At 43.4% G+C, this 21,187-nt stretch overlaps 1 protein-coding gene across 1 annotated transcript in view; it reads right to left on the bottom strand.

The window, feature by feature from the left end:
* Positions 1-21,187, bottom strand: part of sipa1l1 (signal-induced proliferation-associated 1 like 1) — a 48,218-nt gene that overhangs the window by 12,059 nt on the left and 14,972 nt on the right. Inside the window, exons 2-14 of the mRNA XM_086019070.1 lie at positions 15,843-17,354; positions 15,523-15,745; positions 15,204-15,334; positions 13,412-13,600; positions 12,969-13,143; positions 11,933-12,036; positions 11,587-11,744; positions 7,264-7,843; positions 4,561-4,659; positions 3,887-4,062; positions 3,229-3,516; positions 1,896-2,045; positions 1,557-1,684 (exon numbers count right to left, since the gene is read on the bottom strand). Coding sequence (XP_085875196.1) covers positions 1,557-1,684; positions 1,896-2,045; positions 3,229-3,516; positions 3,887-4,062; positions 4,561-4,659; positions 7,264-7,843; positions 11,587-11,744; positions 11,933-12,036; positions 12,969-13,143; positions 13,412-13,600; positions 15,204-15,334; positions 15,523-15,745; positions 15,843-17,234 — 3,793 coding nt within the window. The 5' untranslated portion in view covers positions 17,235-17,354. The remainder of the gene's footprint in view (positions 1-1,556; positions 1,685-1,895; positions 2,046-3,228; positions 3,517-3,886; positions 4,063-4,560; positions 4,660-7,263; positions 7,844-11,586; positions 11,745-11,932; positions 12,037-12,968; positions 13,144-13,411; positions 13,601-15,203; positions 15,335-15,522; positions 15,746-15,842; positions 17,355-21,187) is intronic.

The following is a 21,187-nucleotide window of genomic DNA, read 5'->3' as shown; positions in this document are numbered from 1 at the left end:
CACAAAAGTAGGCTGGCGAGTGGCGAACAATCCACGCAATTGAAGGTCCAGCGGAGAACCAGAAAGTGGCAAAGGAGAGCGTCGTTTCGGTGGCTGCCACTGACCATGGCGGACAGAAATAAAGAGCATTTGCAAGAGCTGTGCTATGGGAAAGTGTCTGCGAGTAAATGAAAGCAGATGTACAAAGGCAGGGGGGAAAAAAGATGAATGGGAGGCAAATAGGAATGGCGGCGGCGAAATGAGAAAGAGTCTTGACAAAGGGAGGGAAGGAAAGTCACAAAAGGACTCAGCTCGCCAACTGCGGGGAGAGTCAGAGGAGGAATTTCCCCTCCTTGCTCTCTCCGTTAGTAAATCTTATAAAAGATACAGGTGAGCAAGAGTTTTGCCATTTCCCATTTTCCCACATTTTCCCTTGTCTGCTCGTCTCATTATCCTGTCACTTTCGTCTTCCGTTTGCGGCGACTTTTGATTTTTTTTTTTTTCTTTCTGCAACACCGCGAGCGTAAGTGGGAGAACATTTGAACTGCTTGATAGCAGTAACAAAGCCACGAGTGTGTGCTGAATAGGAACCGTACGCTTCAAGATAGCCGTTATTGCTAAAGTTGAAGAAGGGGATTTAAAAAAAAAAAAAAAAAAAAAAAACTTCACTGCATTCCATGTAATTGAGCAGTCCAAGAATCAAATTTCTTCACATTCCTGTGCACATTTGCAAACATACGAGCACTCCCATACACAAGCGGAGCCACTGACTTGAATTACACGGATATGCATATTGACTTTCACATCTGATTATGGAGATAGTGAGCTGAGGAGAAAAATGCAAGCGATGTTCTGTTTTAATAAAAACTGATATGGGCATAATGTGTCTCTGTTCTCGGTATGATACGATCTTTAGCATGAAAACATGATTATGAATGCAATAGTATAACCATAGGGAATATAATTGACATTATTAATTGTGAAAGAGAGCACGGATAAACAGACATTCACACTCGCATGGACAATTTCGAGTCGCCGATTAACTTAACATGTTTTGGGATATGGGAGGAAGCCGGCGAAAAAAGCCAAACAAGCACGGAGTTGACCGCACACTAGGGCTGCTCGATTATGAAAGAAAATATGAATCACGATTAGTTTGGTAATAATTGAAATCACGATTATTTCAGCGATCATTTATTTCTGGGTCCGAAACGAGAAAATGTTTAAACGCAAAAGGCAAATACATTTCTTTGAAACACTAATTATGTAAGTTCCTTTTGGACCAAACAAAATTCATAAAATTAGTTATTATACATTTTTTTTAAAAAGGTGCAAATGTATAAATTCAAGTATGATTTCCTTGTGTAAACAAATACAGTGCGCTGGTTATAAATGCATATTAATAATCACTTTTTACGATTATGCCAATTTTGTAATCGTGGAGCGTAATAATCGTAACATTAAATGAATATCGATTAATCGCACAGCCCTAACGCACACAGATTCAAACCCGGATCCTTTTGACGACGAGGCAGCCGTTAGTAGTAGTAGCGATACTGTTCTCAAATGGAAAGCACCTGTCGATCCTCGTTCAACAGCTCCTTCCTCCATTCGCGACCAGTTGGGGGTAGACTTTCCACTTGACCCGCCCTCTCCAACAACCTGTCGCTCATTGGACATCGGGGAGTGGCGACTCCCAGCAAACCTGGCAAATAAGAAAACAAAAACAAACAAAAAATACATATGCAGTAAATCGCTTTTGAGTGTCACAAATCAGGTGGAGAGAACACAAAAAGTGCCCTCCTCAACGGCATGATGAATCCAGTTAATAAAATGAAAAGTGAGTGAGCTGTAAAAAAAAAAAAAAAAAAAAAAAAAAAAAAAAAACAACCCTCCAAAATCTCGATCTCGCTTACTGCTCGGGCATGGACTTCTGTCTCCAGTGAGCCGAGCCGCCGGAGGCGTCGCTGGAACACGACAGGTTACTGGGAGAGCTGCGATTGTGAGGGGAGCGACCCAGCGCCAGAGAGGAGGCCAGGCTGTAGCTCTCGCTGCCTGGAGATATCCTGGGAAATTTAACACGCACACACACACACACACAGTCTGGATGAAAAATACGGTTCGTTTATGATTAGAAATCCACCTTTGCACAGGAAGTCTCAGAATGTGCTGTGATTATTGAGAGAGCAAAAGAAAACATATTACTCCTGCATGTATATGCCCTGTACACGTTTTTGTCTCTAATTTTCTGTGCCGAGCTTTGCGAACATAAATACGATTTCATGAAATATGCTGCGTTACTAAGGTCACGTTTTCTTCAAAATTTATTGTACTTTAGAAGAATTTCTTAATTAATTGAGTAGAGTATCCCTCAAATCTAATTCTGTGTGCCACTCCTTTCCAAATCAGCGGGTCCTTCCCGTGTGGCAGGGTTGAAAACAAAAATTCTTCTCTATTAAAGTATATGTCGACCCAAAAAAAATGATTCGCAATAATATGTTCTATGCAGCTTCAGCTGTCGAAACACGGCATTCTGATTAATATTGCGTTTGTGGAATATGAGTTAAGCAGCTAAATCCGTCCGTTTTAAGCCTTCTCGGGGGCGGCCATTTTGTCACTTCTGTCGACTAAAAATGACATCGCAGTTGCTCAGGGCTCAAGTAACGACCAATCACGGCTCACCTGTGTTCTGAAGCCGAGTCATGATTGGCTGTTACCTGAGCAAATGTGATGTCATTTTCAGTCGACGGCAAGTGACAAAATGGCCGCCTCCTGAGATGGACAAAAACTATAACTCATATTCCACAAACGCAATATTAATCAGAATGTTGAGTTTAGACTAGTTGGGCTGAATAGAACATATTACGGTAAAGTACATTTTTGGGTTGACTTCCCCTTGAAGGTTAAGGGTTTCAATAATGACCACCAGGCCTCCTCAGATTGTTTACATTATTATGTACTATAACACGTACAGTAATACAAAACAAAATAATTAGGTTCCAGAAATCAAGTCAGGTCACATGGACCCTTCATCTGCCTTTTGAGTGAAGTCGATGCAGAAACAATGTTATGACTTTACAAAGCTGAAAATGAGGACAAATCTTTTGCGCCATAGCTGGCCTTCAAACGCGTCTGAAAATGACGGCGTCAGTTGCTTCGTGTTTTCCATCTCGTTCCTCATACTTCTTTTCCCTTTTCTGTTCTACAGTTGCTCCATCCCCACATTTAAAAATAAAAGTGACATCATACCTCTTGGTGTCCAATGGGCGGCCATCGCTGCTGACACTGCGCGGGATGACCGCGCCCCTCTCGAGCCTCTCAGCCGACAAGGTCTTCCCCACTGAGCTCCCCAGGCTGATGGCCCTGTTGGGCGTGTGGGGCTGGGGTGAGGCAGTCAGTGACTGCTGGGGGCTGCTGGATGTCCTCTGCCACTTGTTATTGTTGCTGCGGAAGGGGAACTTGTATTCAAAGGAGCCGCTATCGTTGCTGCTGCTCTTGTAGTCAGCCATAGGCATGCGATAGAGCTCTGAACAGCCCCTGCAGTGGGAGGGAAGAGGTACAAGGTCACGGCAACTAGGAGGAATAAGTGGCCTTATACGACCCCAACGTTTCCCAGTGGGACACCCTCTAATTGTTTATCACGCCATGCCGTACAAGCTGTTGAGCACAACTATCAGTCCCAATGATAAGGTCAGCTCAAGTGGAAACGTGTGATCTTTCAAATGACATTGAATATCAGGGGAGAACACAATTGAAGAAAAAGTTAGCATTTTTGGCTAATGCGGAGAATGTTTAGATAGCTCCTTTTCGTAACGTTTTGCACTATGCAAAGAATCCACCCAGTAAACTGCTTCCAAACTAATTGGCTTTGTATTTACCTGGCAACGAAGCGCGACCTCACACGTACCTGCGCGGCGTGGCGTCATCGTGCGGCGGGATGATGGAAACGCGCACGGTCACCGAGGTGCGCAGCAAGTCAATCATTTGCTCGTGAGTCAGTGTCGCCACGGCAACTTTGCAGATTTCCACCAACCGACTTCCCTGGCGCAGCCCTGCCTGCCACGCGTAGCCGTACGGCTCCACCTTGTGCGAAGAGTAACAGGGTGGTTATCGTCCATCCTTGATTATTTTTTTTTTTTTATTCAATTTCAAGGTTGTTCGGAAAGGGGGGAAAATCTTGGCAGATCTACAGTAGGATCAATAAATCACTTCATCTGGGTATGATTAATGCTATGATTTCAATGTATTATTATTTTACTTGTTACTAATTCCTTTTCTGATTGCTTTTTCAAGTCGCATTTAAAATTGAGTTTGTGCATGATAGGGTTAATTGAAGACTCTAAATTGTTATAGATGTGAATGTGAGAGTAATTATGCCCTGTAGTTGACCCATGAACAGTTCAGGGTTCATCCTGCCATTCACCCAAAGTGAACTGCCACATGCAGTCCTGCTCACCCGTGATCGTCATGGTTTTTGTAATCGTGGAGTGTAATAATCGTAATTGAATTTCGATTAATTGCACAGACCTAGTCATGGCGACAAACAGTATAGAAAGCGGATGGACGAACAATTAAAAATACCTCAGCAACGATGCCTTCGTAGTTCACATGGAAGCCGAGCTGTCCGAGGCCATTCCGACGGAGCGTCATTTCAGAGGTCTCGCAGCCTTTTGTCAGGAACTGGTCACAAGGGAGGTAAATAAATGAACAGATCTTTACGACAAAACTAACGGAGCAAAAGACAAAAAGGTAGGTAGAGCATGGAGGAAAAGATGTAGTCATACATACAAAAAGTGGATGACAGTAGTCCTTAAACTGGCATGTTTATCTTTTTCATGTCTCCATAAAAGCTGTTTCGCAACCTCTGGCCTTCAGGTAGTATGAGGATAAGCTGTAAAGTAGCGACGCTTCTTCAAACACGCCCCCCCCCTAACCTCGCTGTTAAATCTTAAAGCAGTGCCGTGACTAGCGTGGTAAAAATCGGAACGCCAGTGCTGGATTCCAGCTGTGTCAAGTGATGCGATTACCCTGCAGAAGCAACAATGAAGCTTTTTTTTTTTTTTTTGGACAAAACGCTTGGCAGTGGCTTTCGTGGATTTGTTTTTGAGCATTGCAACTTAAGTGACAAATCCGGCGCAACACAGTCCCGAAACATGGCAAACATGAAAAGTGAAATATCCTGCCAAAAAAAAAAAAAACGAGTTTTCCACTAAATACATTGATTTGACGTTTAAATAAAATTGGCTCGCTGTACAAAACTATTGTATGTCTACTAGACCATATTATTTTCTGCATGCTTTAACTAACTTTTTTTTTCTTTTTTTTAAATTAGTCTTACCCAAATTTAGCATCGCCAACAAATAAAAGCTATTAAAGTACTGTGTACGGACCCATACGCATTATTTCATTATTAGACCAACTGAGTGCAATTTAACTTTTGCCATGTGGGACAACTCGGCCAATCAAATTATTCATTCAGGGCAGCTTTGCACGTGGGGCGAGTGGGTGCGTGTGAGGCAGGTAAGCGGTGAGGAAGCAAGTTCAGAATAAAATGTTTTGCTTTAAAACAAAAAAGTGGAAAAAAAACAAAAAAAATGGTTCAAGGTGCATTTAGTTGGTAATATTAATGTACATTGCTCATATAAATATTGTTGGAATACTACAGAATTGGTATTGATTTTTTTTTTTATTATTGTAGTTGATAGTCAGTTATTGACGCAACATATTTTGGACTGAATGATTAATTAATTATGATTATTTATATCATTATAATCTCATGACCCCAGAACGCATTTTTCCCCATAACTGCAACCTTTTAACTGAACCGAGACCCTGACGGTGACATATTCTCCTGCTAATGTCAAGTTTACCATTCACCCCGACTTCATTTGCGCACTCTTATTTCGCACGTCGCGTGATCAAGCGCATCGCTCGTCACTTCATCTCATCGCACACCTGAGGAGTGCGAGTCGTGGGCTGTTATTTGTTATCCTTTGTCTGGCTCACCCACCCACACGCGTGCTTCCTTTCGCTCCGGTTGCCGCTTGCACGCAAGAAAATCCATCCCCCTGGCATCCATTTCACTCTTCGCACTCATTCAGTTCGACACATCAATAGTTACACGTTGCCTCATTACACATTTCACAGTTTGGCCTTAATGCATTATTGATTACGGTGGGTGATAGTTGAAGGTTAATTTTCAGCGTGCGTTTTGGAAACCAGCCTTTCTTTGCCGTATAAACGTGGCTTATACTCACCTAATTGTCACACATTAATAGCACAATAGCATCTCAACTGCAGTGCCATTATTCTACTTTTATCCAAACTAATTCATATCAACACAGTTAATGTTCTACGCTGTAATTCTGCCGAACCAACGACGAAAAAGAAACAAGAATAAAGGCTCCAGTGGAGTGGGTGGCCCAAGGCCACTTCGTTCGCCTTCCCCTTGCTCCAGGGCAGCCTAAATGATGAAAGACGAACGCCAAATGCAAAACATGTGACATAAAAGCGATACACTTGTTAGCACTAAATCAAACAGCGCTGCACATGTGCGCGTGTGTGGGTAGTAAGACGATAGGGAAATTAATGCTCTAAAGCGCTGGGATTTATACAAGACAACACCCCCCCCCCCGACCAGTTTCCATGGCAACAGCTTCTGAAGAGCTCGAATGGCTTCTCCGTATGTGTACGAGTCATTAGGAGCGTGTTGTCCGGAGGTGTTTCTAAAACTCCGTCAATAGAGACACAAGACGGACAAAGTGTGACCAGGAGGCCGTTCATTGTTGTCAAAAAAAAAAAAAAAAAAAAACTAATAGTAATAGACAGGCTGTGTGTGAACGGGCAACAAAGAAAATGAACGGAAGCTATTTCCTAGCCAAACATAAATGTTAGCATGTTAGCAACTTTTTGTGCGGAGTAATCAAACGTCCCCACTTTGTATAACAGCTGTGTATGAAGGAATGAATCATATTGCACATTTTACGACCACTTCTTTCAACCAGTCTTCCATCAAGGAGTGGAGTACAGTTCAGTGCAACGCGCCACAATACCGTTTAGAGCAGTCAACCTTGACCTGGCGAGCGCTTCCACCACGGGGTGTGTGCTCGGTGCGGGGATAACTGCTCCAGCTACATAAATAGCGAGCACTGGACGATACGCAGCTTGGTTTGAGAAAGTGTATTTTGTGAAATGTCGGTCAAGTAATCGGTGGACCGCTGTGCCCGTAAAATAGAGCAAAACAAAGAGCAGTTTATAGATTTTCACAATAGTGTAAATTCTCACCTCCAGGCGTTTGAGCACCTCTTTGAAATCCTCCGTGTTATTACTTATACTCCGCAGCGACACGCTTTCCCCCCGCTCGTAGAAAATCTTTAAAGACGCCGGGCTGCTCAGCGTCCAGCCAATCACGTCTTTGGTGGCGCAGTTGAAAACCACAGCTTTGACATCGTGATCCAACAATATGAGGAAATCATTGGAGATGGCGAGAAGGGCATCGATCTCGCCTCCGGTCCCGGGATCTTCCGCATGGACGAGCCAGGTGATGGCCCCGAGGCTGCGCATCTCAGCCCCCGCATACGGCCGGCTCTTCTCCTTCTTTTTGTGGGCCAGTGAGATAAAGGGGAACTTTCCGGACGGGTCGATGGGCGTGCTGGTGGTGTGCCGCTCGGCCAGGTCGCGCAGGTACTCCTGGCGCGTCCGTGTGGCCATGGCGCGGAACTTGTGAGATTTGTGGGCGGCGTTCTCGGCGTTGATGACCTTGGCGAGGAGGAAGTCCCGGAACACTGAGGACTTGGGGAAGGTCACGCCCTCTGGGATAGGAGGTCCGAACGAAGGCATGTCTTTAGAACGGGTCACGGCCACACTACGTAGAGGGGAAGAGGAGAACAGAAGGTAGACATTGTGGCTTCAATTCCATTTGAAATCAATGAATTGTGATGGTCTCAATTTGAACGCGTATTTCTATATTTGGAAAGAACTTTCCTACAGGGTACTCTGAAGAAAACACTCTCGGATTATTTCTAAATACAGGACTTTAGACCCGCTTGAGTAATCGAATATGAGCTGCATTAAAGAGTATGCAAAGATAATGATGACAATTTTGGTTTGCATTATTCAGCAGAGCATTTTACTCAATTTTGCTGGTCCGTCATTCGTCAGTCCATCATTTTTCACGACGACCTGAATTGTAATCGTCAGTCCGTCATTTAAGTCCATCAGTTAGCCTGACAGAAGTCTGTTGGTCCATCAGAAAAACGGGCGTCCGCCAGTGACCGACTAACAGACGGGCGTGCTTGGTGACGATTACTTTGACGGACGAAATCCGCTTCCGTCATTTATCATTCCGTCCATTTTAAAAGGTGTCCCGCCATTCGTCAATCGTCAGCAAAACGGGCGTCCGTCCGTGACGGAATGTCAACGTCTTCTATCCAGAGGTATAAATTAGGGGTGTAACAAAAAAAGTATTGAATCCAACCAAATCATATCGTTGCATATTGAAATATAATCGAGAACAGCAGGATATCATTATATTAAATAACATTGTGCTCTGCAAGTCGTCAAAATGCTGTAGCTGGCCATTGTATTTCCGCTGTTCAATCTAAAGCATTTACTGCCAAATGTAAAAAAGTAAACTATAGTATCCATTTGACAAAGATTTGGCTGCGCTTTAGCCCCTTTTAGAACTGCTTGCCATCGGTCCTCTCGACTCTCACTAAGAAACTCTTTAAATTGCCTTCTCAGGATGTTTTTCCTGTCTGGTATGTCAGGAACTCAGTTGAGCAGCCGTTGGGAGGAAAGAGAGAAGAATGAACGGAGACACCGCACTTCCATATCTACAATCCGTGGTTGGGAATATCTAGAGTGAGAGAAAAATGCAGCAGGAAATACCACTAAAACAAAAAAAAAAAAACGACATGCCTAACTAGACAGCCGAACGTAGCAGAGCTCACGTCTGATTCAAGCAAACAACTTGCATCATGATGAATGGAACGTGCTTTTTAAATGACAAAGGGATCACAGTACCCGCAGGTCATTCATTGCCCCTCTCAATGTCTTTTTTGAGACTAAAATGGTCCTGTTCCAGAGTCACGCGCAGGTAATAATTGCCAGGTGACATGAATCGACTCTGAAGCAGTCATCCCACACACGCACTTCCCTGCTGACATTTGTCAGCACACATGCTGACATCATGAATCACTCTGTCTAATAAGCAACTATAGCTAATAAGTCACCCACGCGTTTTCTAAATAAACCCCTGAGATACGCCGTTCTCACCGGAGAATTGTGGAATTCAATTAGACAAACACTCACTTGCGCTCTCACTTTTTGGAGGCAAGCAAGGACTCACGAACTGTAGATAGCAGATTGTGAATGAGAGAGTAGAAAACATGAAGCTGGATATTCTTAGAGTGTTTACGAAGAATATCGTCAAGGTTTAGAGCAGAACTGGGCAAATAGTGGCCTGGTACTTTTATCCGGGGGAGGCATTTATTTGGATAAAATTCACATTCTTTTCGTGACAGGGCTTGTTTTCCCACCATCCCCTACCGGTAACTTTTTCAGGTCAGTGTTGAGGTTAATAGAGTGAACGAAAATGAACAAAACTAAAATGGAGGGAAAAATGAATAAAACAAAATAAAAATTCTTTTAAAAGATGAAAATGAACAGTGACTACATTTTCCATTTATAAAACTAATTAAATAGTTGAAAATGTTGTTTGTTTTCATCTTTATCTTTCATCGTTTGATTTTATACATGAGCAATCGGGGTTTACATTAAATGAAATTATTTCAGTACAGTTGAGTTGTGTTTAATAGCTTTTGCTCTGCATACAGAAATGTTTCCTTTAAAACTGGAAGTCAACCCAAAAAAATGTCTTTACCAGAAAATGTTCTATGCAGCTCTTCCAGTCTAAACGCAGCATTCTGATTGGGCGGCCATTTTGTGATTTACTGTAGACAGAAAATGACATGTCAACAACCAATCACGGCTCAGCTTCAGAAAACGGGTGAGCCATGATTGGTTGTTCGCAGAAACCCTGAGCAACAGTGATGTCATTTACAGTCGACCGAAAATGACAAAATGGCCGCCCCGTGAGATGGCTAAAAATGGGTGGATTTTGCTGCTAAATTCATATTCCACAGCTTAGACTAGTGAACATATTATTGCAAAGAATTTTTTTAGGTTGACTTCCCATTTAAAAACCCCATCGTAAATTTCAGCTTATCAGATGCCATACCATGTTTACGTATGTTGGCTATTGTGGCACATGGGTGTAGCAGATGTCATGGTCATGGTAACTAGAGCCACTTCCAGGCAACATTTATTTTCCCTGGTGGGAAGCGATTATTGATGGGTGTCATTCATTATTCAACCATACCAAAAGCATTCTTATTGTTACTTTAATTGAATAATCCTCCAACAACAGACACGTGTTCAATAAAACGCACGCATGAATGAATCACAAGGGGCATTTTGCAGAGGGACAACCAAAGTGGTTGCAAACAGGCCGCGCAGATGCCACATACAAAATTTGGCCTTAGTCCTCTTCATCATAACAGCCATCACTCAATACACTGAACCAGAGCTCTAAAAGCACTTGTACTCAAACACCTGTGAGTCAGTCAACCAAAGACCCGTGACTCATGCCGGACAGTGAAGGGGAGTGAAAACGTGCTGCGCAAACCATCATGAGAAGACAAGCCGAGCGCGAGTATTAACTTAAATGGTGAGAGTCCGAAAGAAGGACAAGAATGCGGCGGCATAAATGACTACGCTCGCGAGGCGACTGCGAGGTCACCGAGGAAGGAGGCTTGCCACGACCAGATCAAAGAGTCCACACTCCTGTGGTTTCAGTGATTTTAGGTTGAAAACATTTGTAGCGTGTGGGTAGTCGCACACTTCCATTCCCCGCAATCCGCTGCCTACTGAGCCAGGGCAAAAGACAGAACAAATGTGTGTGGAGTAGGAACGGCGACATGCGTGTTCACATTATCGGTGAATCACAGAAGGCATGTATGAACAGCATTCACTCAGCAACCGCTGACTTGTTATAGCCTCTTCATTCATCTGTATGCGTGTGTTGTTGCTAAGTTACCAAGTAGCCCCATGGGGTACAATTAAGAGCTAACACAATGTGCTCAGACAGCAATTAAAACACCCATTAAAAGATGGTCAAAGGAGGACTACGGGCTGAAAATAGATAAGACAAACAAAGGAAGAACCAAAGAATATTTTGCCCTTCGCGGCAGTTTTAAAAAGGAAACGGAAGAAGCGGGGCGTTCATCATGTCTTGAAAATTACTCCGGGTTGGCACATTATATTTCATATTCCACAACTTTGTCAATGCGGGGAGATATCATAATGTGTTGTGATGAAATTACAGAGGCATAACCTTCTGAGAGGAAAGATTGAGTATCGGTAAATCATTTAGCTAGGCTATTAGCGCGGTTCTTGTTATAAACAATCGACAGTTAAAATGCCACATCAGTTAAAAGAGTGCTTATGGCCATTTGTTGCCATCCTTTTCCATCATGGAGTCACATATTCATGAACCCAGTGTTCTCGTCAAGCCACTTACATAGATGTGGATTCCGATCATCTCACCTGTAAGCGGTATTGTCCGAACAAGGGTTGTGTGCCCGGACAACCACAAAGACATGTTGGAAGTGTGAACGGATGTTTTTGGGTGTGAAGGGGAGCGCCCCAGGCTCCTGGAATACAATGGTCACGATGTCATTCCCAATGTGGCGCTTCCGCAGCAGCTGGAAATGTTCAAGAACATGAGTCGAAACAAGAATTATTGACATGAAGATGAAGATGAGTCACGATTGAAACTGAGACATAATTATATTAACCACCCCTGCACATGTGTGGAGTAAATCCCAAACAATACTGTTCTTTATTTGTGACCTTTTTTGTGTGGGGTCGAGTACTGGAAAGGCGTACTTACTTGTTGTTTATTGTTAGGCGTATAAGGAAGCATGGTGGACACATGGAACATGATCTCATAATCCTTGTGAGTCGTATACAAGGAGTGAGTGCCAGTCGAGTCAGCTGAAAGAAACACAATTGAGTGTGAAATTGCCAATCCTTCTCCGCAAAACGGTAATACGACTAGCAAATTACACCACGAGTGCAAGCTATTACAGAAGTAGTTCAATTAAAAAAAAACTTTTCCAAGTTAGTTAAATTGCATTTTCTTTCCAGCGATTTATTGTTATCATAATAACAACAATGATGACAACGACGGATTATGAAAATGCTTTTTAAGTGGCCACCAAATGCTCATAACCACCTCCGCCATGGAAAGACGTTTCGCTCAGGGAATAAAATGCATTTGAAAAGCTATTTGATAAATAGAGTGCGATTTGTTTCGGTTGTGTTTGATTCACGAGAGGGTGCGGGCTGCTTGACGCACTGTACGAGATGTAGATCATATTTAATCCTCTGTTGCTTTAATAGGTTTACATCTGACTGTGAGGTGCACTCTGCAAACCTGGACCAGGATGACTTATTCATCCAGGTACGGCTACATGGCTGATGTGTTCTGAACACCACCAATTATTGATGACGTGCTTATTTTTAGACGACAAATACTCTCGAAGAAAAGAAAAGAGGAAAAAGAGCCATACTTTTGTCTACGCTTTTGAAATTGTTTAAATGTTTAAGATGATAGGATCTACTTCTGTTTGAGTTAAAAATTGGCAAAATGTGAAGCTTGGATTTTGGCACGCAGGCTGAATATAAATCATTGAGAACTTTTGACTGTTTCAGCAGCTTCAATGTTTCTGGTATTTGTTTTCATGGGAGATTCATAAAGTGTGAATATTCGATATTGTACTTGTAACCAAATCCATTTAGAGCCTCTCAGCTTTGGGTGAGTGGCAGGCTAGAATCTGGACTGGTTTAATGTTATTCCAATTCAATTTACCGGGAATAAAGTGTGAAAGAGGCTATTAGTTCATATTAGCATTCTAGGTACATACTTTTGGCGTCCAGCTGGGCCCGGTACTTCGAAAAGCCTTTGAGTCGAACCCTCTCCCCGAGAAGATGAAGAAACTCCTCCAGTGCCGGACCAGCTGATTCGTTGTTGTACATTTCTTCCTCGCTGCTCTGGCCTGACATGCAGTACATCACTCCAACTTTCCGCTGGAAACTCAGCTGTGACGGGAATCATATAATACACATCTTGGATTGTGCTGTCGTGACGATGGTGCCATTTAGGAGAAAATCTAAACGTGTAAACATGACATTTTCAGGCTTTGACTTTTAATAATTGCCTCACTACATTGCCATCAAGGTCTGTGTGTTTGTGTTTATTGTTTTTTTTTTAAGGCTGTGACTCCGAAAATGTGAGGCAGTTTTGTCAAGAAGCTGAGGGGAATTGGCGGCATGAAATGAACGCAAAAGCATGTGTATTTCTCGTTACCCCCTGCTCGTCCAGCTTCATCAGCTGCTCAGTGACCTTGGGCGTGTTGAGTGCCAGGCGCAGGCAGTGAACATTGAGCTCAGGCACCAGGTACTCCAACACCTCTTTGAGGGGCAGGCCTCTTGCTAAGCCATGTTTGGATGTGGAAGGTACTGCATCTTCTACGATGGAGCCACGCAGGGTGTTTAACTGGACACAGCAAAACAGGAAAACAAACCATAGTAAATGCAATTTCATGAGCAAGATTACAATTACTCGCAAGTACGCAGTATGGACAAACGCGGCATGTGCCCCAGCGATATCGCTATACACTCGACTGTTGTTGGTCCCCACTTTACACTCTAGTGTTCTTGGTCAACAAGTGAGGGTAGGAGTTGTGCTAAAAGGAAATAAAGAAATTAGGTGTTACATTGTTATTTCGGATTTATTCAAATGAGAAACAAACAAAACTTGCCACCAAAGATAATCAGTGTTTGAATGTAGGCGGAGCTACGGAATGTCCGTGGGTAGCCTATTGTTCGGTAAGGCGGCTCTGCGCTGCATTATGGCATTTGTAGTCGGTGGGTCACTGACACTTTGCATCATTTAAAAAGGGAATCATCGGAAGAGCGTTTCGCAGTCACAATCATCACATTTACCTCATTCCTGTTTATTTTCTCTCAGCACTACTTGGGATACAGTATATTACATTTGAATAGAAAGTTGACACAAAAAAAAAAATCACCAAAAACAAGAGAGAAACATAACCATTTTAATATTTTTTTTGTGCATGTCCTATATTAATGTCAGTACCCCTTCCCCAGGTTTTAAGGGGAGAAGCACTGAAGAGAGGACAATACTTCCCCTCAATGGACACAGGACCGCTCTCTTCGGCATCGCTGCATCCCACTCACTCCCACACAGACACAACTATAGTTTTTCTATACCTACCCGGCTCCCAAGCACCCAAAATAGCAATTAGAGAGACAAGGGGAAGGCAACGAGAGAGAAGAAAATGGAATAAAATGCATGCATGGATCGTGCGTCATCCCTGGAGACTCGTGGGGCCATTAGTCAGAGCGTGCTTCAAAATGAATGCAAGCCTTTTTCCCTTTCTACACAAATACCTTTGGCACTATTTTTGTCTTGTTCAGCTGTGAAATGGCACAACTCAGTCCTTCACAGATGAAGGCTGACGAAGCTCGTATGTGGGTGTTCACCCGAGGGAAGGAGTACAAGATCTCTGGCACCAAGTAAGCATCTTTAGGAGAGCATTACCGCTTGCTGCAAGCCACAGACAGACCTATTAATGGGAAGTAAGGTAATCGAAATCGGAATGTATGGAAGACGACCAAAGGTTGACAGCAGGTTTCTCCATGCACGTATAACCAGATTAACTCATATTAATCAGAGGTGGGCATTCCGTCATTGACCGACATCGGTTTTACTGACGATTGACGGGACACTTTATAAAAATGACGAACTAAGCGCTGACATAATTGGATTTTCGTCCGTCAAAGTAATCAACACTAACAGGGGGACGGACTCATGGACCGATGGACTACTGACAGATTACCTGACGGATTGACGGACAAACTGATGATTACAATTCGGTTTATCATGAAAAACGACAGACTGACGAATGATGGACGGGTACCCAGGCCGCTGACGGATGACGGACCTGGAAAATTTAGTAAAATGCTCACCTCTGGTAATAATTCCTTTTAAAAGTTCATGTTAACATTGTACATCTGGGTCATTAAAGATGAAAAATATGGACGCAAAAAAGTATAAAGGAGTCATCTCCATTTACCTCACTCGTTCGAAAAATGACCCTGTAGTTGTACTGCTGTCCGTGCTCCTTGTGTTCCTCCAGCTTCTCCCTCCTGAGACTCACTGCCACCGGGCCTAAGTTCTCATCCACTCCTAAGTAGTTCCAGTGTTCTAGGGAAGACAGGGAGAAACATGAATAAGAAGTGACTGATTTAGAAAAGTTTAGATTAATTAGAAACGTGAAGAGTAAAAGCAAAGTGGACTACGGAGAAGACAAACTGGTAAATATTTTGTTGTGAAGAAGGAGGTGAACCGCCAGGTAAATGTAGGCTAAAGTACCTGTATGACATATTGCTTACCTCGGAGGTAGAAGTACTTTCGATAGTAATAGGCTCCAAGGTCAACATGTTCCACAATATATCTTTTGGACCGATCGGCATGTTGACTCGGGCCATCTTTCGTGGCCTCCAGGACCGCTACACCGGCATTGGTAAAGTGACTTGTGAGGGTAGCCTCCAACGGTCCTTCTTCTGGACTACCACTGGAATTGCTTGAGCTCCCACCACTTCCAATGCTGCCCTGCTAAAAAGTGTCAAGACAAAGAAACACTCAGCTTCCTCAACCAAATTGTCACACAGACTCTCTCTCGGGTAATCTCTCGGGCTTGCGCCAAACTTACCGGTTTAGCGGGAGCAATGTTTCTCTCTCCCTCTCCGCCAATCTCGTTCCTGAAACATGGGCAGCTGAGCACAAGGTCATTGCTCTTGTCGTCACCTGGGTCCAAGGCCGGGTTGGTGCCATGTCCTCCTATCCCCTCCTTGCTCAGTTCTTCTTGCGAGCCACAGGGGGATCCATACACTACGCTCTGACTGGAGGAGAGGGACGATGTGGCCGAAGCAGCGGCAGCAGCGGAGGCACCTGTCGTGGTGTTCTTGCGTTTGGCTCCCGACTGCCGGCATTGGATGACCTCATTGAGGTCAAAGAGTAATGAATTGATATCAAAATGGGCAAATCCTTTTTGGCACAGCCAAGGTTTAGGAGGGGGTAAACTCTCATCCCCTTTACCTCCATCCTCAGCATCTGAGCCAGCTCTTGAAGTGTCGCCCTCGACCTTCACACTGCGCAATTTGCGGAATATCGACTCCCCACCTGTCTCGGACTTGGACCTCCTTTTCAAGTGCTTCTCTCGTTCTTTCAGACGACTGGCAGGACTACCTCTGGCTGGTCCTAAGGAGCCGTCAGGCAAATCCAGGGCGGTCTGTTTCACAGGTGCCACAGTAAGCAGCTCGGTTAACCTCTCTGGCGCAGGACTTCGTTGATCGGGGGCCTCGGACGACTGATATCCTTTGAGCATGTCAAAAAAACTCTCCCCTGAGACTCCGTGTTTATCTATGGATGAAGTGCTGCCGTACTCTCGGTGCATGGGAGTCCACCCGGAGAAAGACCAGCCCTCATTACCATCCACGTCCAGTTCACTTATTGTTATATCGCTGTTACTCCGCTGACGGATGCGTCTCATCCCCTTACGGGGTGACCCAAGATAGCCATCGGGTGACAGAAAACGGTTGTCCTTTCCCTTCATTTGCATTTTGTTCTTCAGCGTGTTCTGGATATTGCGGAGCATGGACGAGTCCTGAGGGCTGATTAGATGCCCCAGCTTGGCTGACAAATTACTGTGAGCTGTGACGGCCGAGACAACCCCTCCCCCACCGCCGCCGCCGCCGCCGCCGCCGCCGCCGCTTCCCACAAGTCTTTCTCGATCTCCACTTCCTGAGCCAGAGGAGCTGGTGGTGGTGGAGCTGGGTGAGTCTGTTTCCACTGTGATATGCCACACACCTCCCCCTCCCCCATCTTTTCTAGGGGGCCAGTCAGCCACTCGGGCCCGAACTCCCATTTTAGGGACTCCGGGGTTGGTGCCAGTGGTGGAGGAGGAAGAAATGTGTGCACTCTCACTACGGGGCGGTGGTGCCCCTCCATTGGGCAGGCGCAAACGGCGAGTGTAGAACTCATCAGTAGCTGGCACCGAGCCCCCGACAGAGCGCTCTGTCTGGGAACGCTTGAGACTGGTCATTATGACGTTGGGGTTCGGGGATGGGAGGGTAGAGGTGGGAGCGGGGTCTTGTTGAATTTAGATTGGGTTTAACATAATGTCCACAGACAGAAGTGATGACCCTTGAACATACATTTGGTCCTAAAAAGAGAAAGGAAACCTTTTAATTTCTTCAGTCAGACTTTCAGACAATCGATAGTCATTCAAAAGCTACAAAAGGCTGTGTGTGTGACCGATCATGACATTAATACAAGGTCTAACATGAATATGACATTTCGCAAAATAGTGGTGTACTACTTCAACATAGGCATCATAAAATATTGCCGACCAAAGTGCAGTTTTATGTGAAAGAAAAAACATGTCAATTTATTCCCTGGTTCCACACACCTTGTTTTAAAGAGAATGTACTGTATTAATAATACCTTGCTCCCCACAGGCAACAATGTTAAAACACAGAGATTGTAGAAAAGGTTGTTGGTTTTTAAAATATAATTGACAATACATTGTGCATCAAATTAATACTGTATAAAGTGATACATTCATCAGAAGCCATTGAGGTATACAGTTAACTTCAATTTGGTCAACTTTAAAAACTGAATGTATATTAATTGTTGAACAATATCAGCATCAGGCACAAGTATCTCCTCAAATTCTCTGTTGGAGTTGTCCAGAAGAGTCTAACAGAGGTTTGGCATAAAAAGCGTTTGAAGTTGTTAGCTTCAAAGGTAAGTACTCCCCATTTGTTGCTGAATGTATGGTGCCTGAGTGGGAGATGAGTCGTTGAACCATTTGATATGTTAAATCAGCCTTTCGGGTTCAGGGCGGAGATAATATGAATTCCAAAGACTTCAAATGCATTCAAATCATCTCTTGAGTTGATCAGTCGACATGTGAAATGTCATGTAATTATTTGCAGGAGTGCAGGTACACACAAAACATTAATAGGAGTGTGCACATCTGACGCGAGCAAACCCGGATAACGGGTGATGCAATGTCATTGATAGACAGTTCCCTTTAAAAAAAATTTTTAAAAAGCATAGACTTAGCCGTTAGCTGCTTTTGCAGCCCGCTGACGCGCACTGTTTACATGAGGCACCGTTTCGTCAGTCATTTGGAATCGGTTCAGGTTAGCAGCGTCAGACAATGAGTAACAAAGTATGTTAAAAGACTGTAGTGAGTATGACGGAAGGGAAAACTTGCCAAATGAATTTTTTTTTTTTTCAACTTTTTTAAGAGAGTTATATTTTTTGATAAAGGGCATATGGCCCAGCCCTACTATAAAGAACGTTCAAACAAATGTGTATGATGTCACTCGTTACTCTTATTACAGTGATATCATTCCCAACGCATGCTTATATTGTTTTTGGCTGCCAATCAAGGTTGCGCCAACATGGGCATGGCTGCATCTGAGAGCAGTGATTCACAAACACCTGATGATTACGAAACATGCGCGCTAACTGTCTGCTTGACAGGAAACAATGACAGGAAACATGAAAAACGAGAGAGCTCATGAAAATGAGCAGTCAACTCCAATCGAAAATTGAAAGGCATGCATTTCCATAAAATTGCTTCAGTAGAAATAAAAATATCATTTTCCTGACAGTATTTTCAATTTAAATTGGTGATAGGTTTGTGAATACCAGATACAGTGTTTATTTTAAGTTCACCACAGGGCAATATAATTTCTTTTTTTTTTTACAGAATAAACTTTTGTTATTTAGCAGTTGGTGACAAAACACAGTAGCTGAACACAACAGCTGTTCCGTAGAATAACTACAAACCCCAGAAAGTAAACAAGGTTAAGAGCCAATTTTAGATTATGAAAGAACAAATGAAGAATGATTCAACAGTAAACAAGAACGTGTTGAGTACATTTCCTTCATTCGGCTTAAACGTTGACAGTTATACACCTGTTTCATCAAAAGATATTCCCACACTGACTGGTGACTCAATTTTAGTCTAGCCAAGTATTGTCTTGAACTGTAACAATTCTTTCCGCGATACTGAGAGCCTGACGATCAAAAGCCACAATAAGAACAACAATGTAATTTGTTTCATGTGAACCCATATGTGTTTGCTTGATTTTCGTTTTCATACCAACAACTACAAAGCAAAAACTTATCACATGTGACGTTAAAAAGGTGACGACAGCTTTAAATTCAGTCAACACCCCTGACATGTCTTTAAAAAAAAAAAATAATGCCGATATTCTGACGACCTCGTGTCAAATGCAAACAGTAAGTTGTGTTATTAAAGCTACAGCCATTTAAAAGCCACACAGCGTTTCATCTCAGCTTGTCTGAATGCAGGGGAGGAAATAGAGGAAGATAAGGAAAGGCGGAAAATAAATCAAACATTATTCTCTTTGAAATCTGCAAAGTAGCAGACGACCCAAGTGGCGGAGTTTCAGCTCAGAGCTTTTCAAAGTGAAAGTGTAATTGTGCGGCAAGATAAATGTGCCCCACGACCCCCCACCCGCCCCGCCCCCATGCCTGCTGAGCTTCGATGTGTTAGTGACGTGGGTTCTGTTCTATACGGCTGATTGAAATCTAAAGATGGGCCTTCTGGAGGCAGCTGTTGTCTTTCTATACAAGTGTGAAATTGCCAAAGTATGGCTTCCCATGTTTCAGATGGGAACATTTGACAAAAAATGAGATTCTTCAAATGTTTCAGCTGCCTCTCAAAGTGGAAAATGTTAAGTTGTGGATGTCAAATTTGTCCCGACTTTGAGACATTTTGAAATGGCTGGCGTGTGTTTTGCGTTACTTAAAGTGGAAGTCAACTCAAACATTTTTTTTTTCAAGAATATGTTCTATGTAAGACCTCTACTTGAAACAAGGCATTCTGATAAATATTGCGTTTGTGGAATAAGAGTTAATCGGCTTGTTTTTAGCCATCTCAGGGGGCGGCCATTTTGTCACTTCTGTCAACTGAAAATGACATCACAGATGCTCAGGGCTCAGATAAGGACCAATCATTGCTCAGCTTCAGAAAACAGGTCAGCCGTGATTGTTCGTTACCTGAGCCCTGAGCAGTTGTGATGTCATTTTCAGTTGACAGAAATGACAAAATGGCCGCCCCTTGAGATAGCTAAAAACAGGTGGATAAACTCCTATTCCACAAACACAATATCAAATCGAAATGCCTTGTTTCAACTAGTGGGCCTGCGTATAACATATCCTTGAAAAAAAATGCTTGGGTTGACTACCCCTTCAAGTGTTACCTGAACTTCAAAAATGCACATTTCCCCATTGTAAACTGCACAACCTTTCGGGGCGTTTGACTTTAAAAGTAGTACAGAATTTTGAATAACCAATTCATGAGTGTAATTTCCCCGTCCCATCCAATACACACCACAGGTCACTTACTTTACAACTGTTCAAACTCCCCCCCAATTTTTTTGCAATGATTTTGATCAACTTCATTTGAAAAACAACTTTTGGGGACAGCAACTAGGAATGCAACAGCCTTCAATTAAGTCTTACTGTCCTTTTCTGTTAAAAAAACGCTAACAAGAGTGTCACCTCATTTGATTTGTAACGCAATTAAAACGTTGTTTTTTTTTGTTTTTTTGGCACCCTTTGACAAAACCGTCCATCACATAACAATCAGAAGCAGGAACGCAATGAAATTGCACAAGAAAGCAAACACTCAGTCAGCTGTGCTCTAAGCGCAGTGATGAAGCCGCTTCTCTGCAAGAGCCTCCTCCACACGAGCAGCAAAGAGCCCTCTAATCTGTGCCAATCAGGTGACGCCTAACAGCCGTTTGTTGTCGCACTGGGATCCGGTACATGAACGGCGCACCCCCACGCACACACCTCCCCTCATTTCAACAGCCAATGCAGACCCTTACCGCTAACAGCTAAATCAGGCATGGCACAGAGGATGACAGAAATAGCAAGTATTGAGTGGTGAATAACGGAGAAAAAGAGCTTTGGTGTAATTAAAACGGAGATGGGGAGATGCTGCAGAGA

Source organism: Filicampus tigris, chromosome 20 (genome assembly GCF_054856515.1).
Source record: "Filicampus tigris isolate MCC_2025a chromosome 20, RoL_Ftig_1.0, whole genome shotgun sequence".
Taxonomy (NCBI): domain Eukaryota; kingdom Metazoa; phylum Chordata; class Actinopteri; order Syngnathiformes; family Syngnathidae; genus Filicampus; species Filicampus tigris.
Note: the sequence above shows the minus strand (reverse complement) of the source record. Positions and strands in the feature narration are given on the sequence as shown.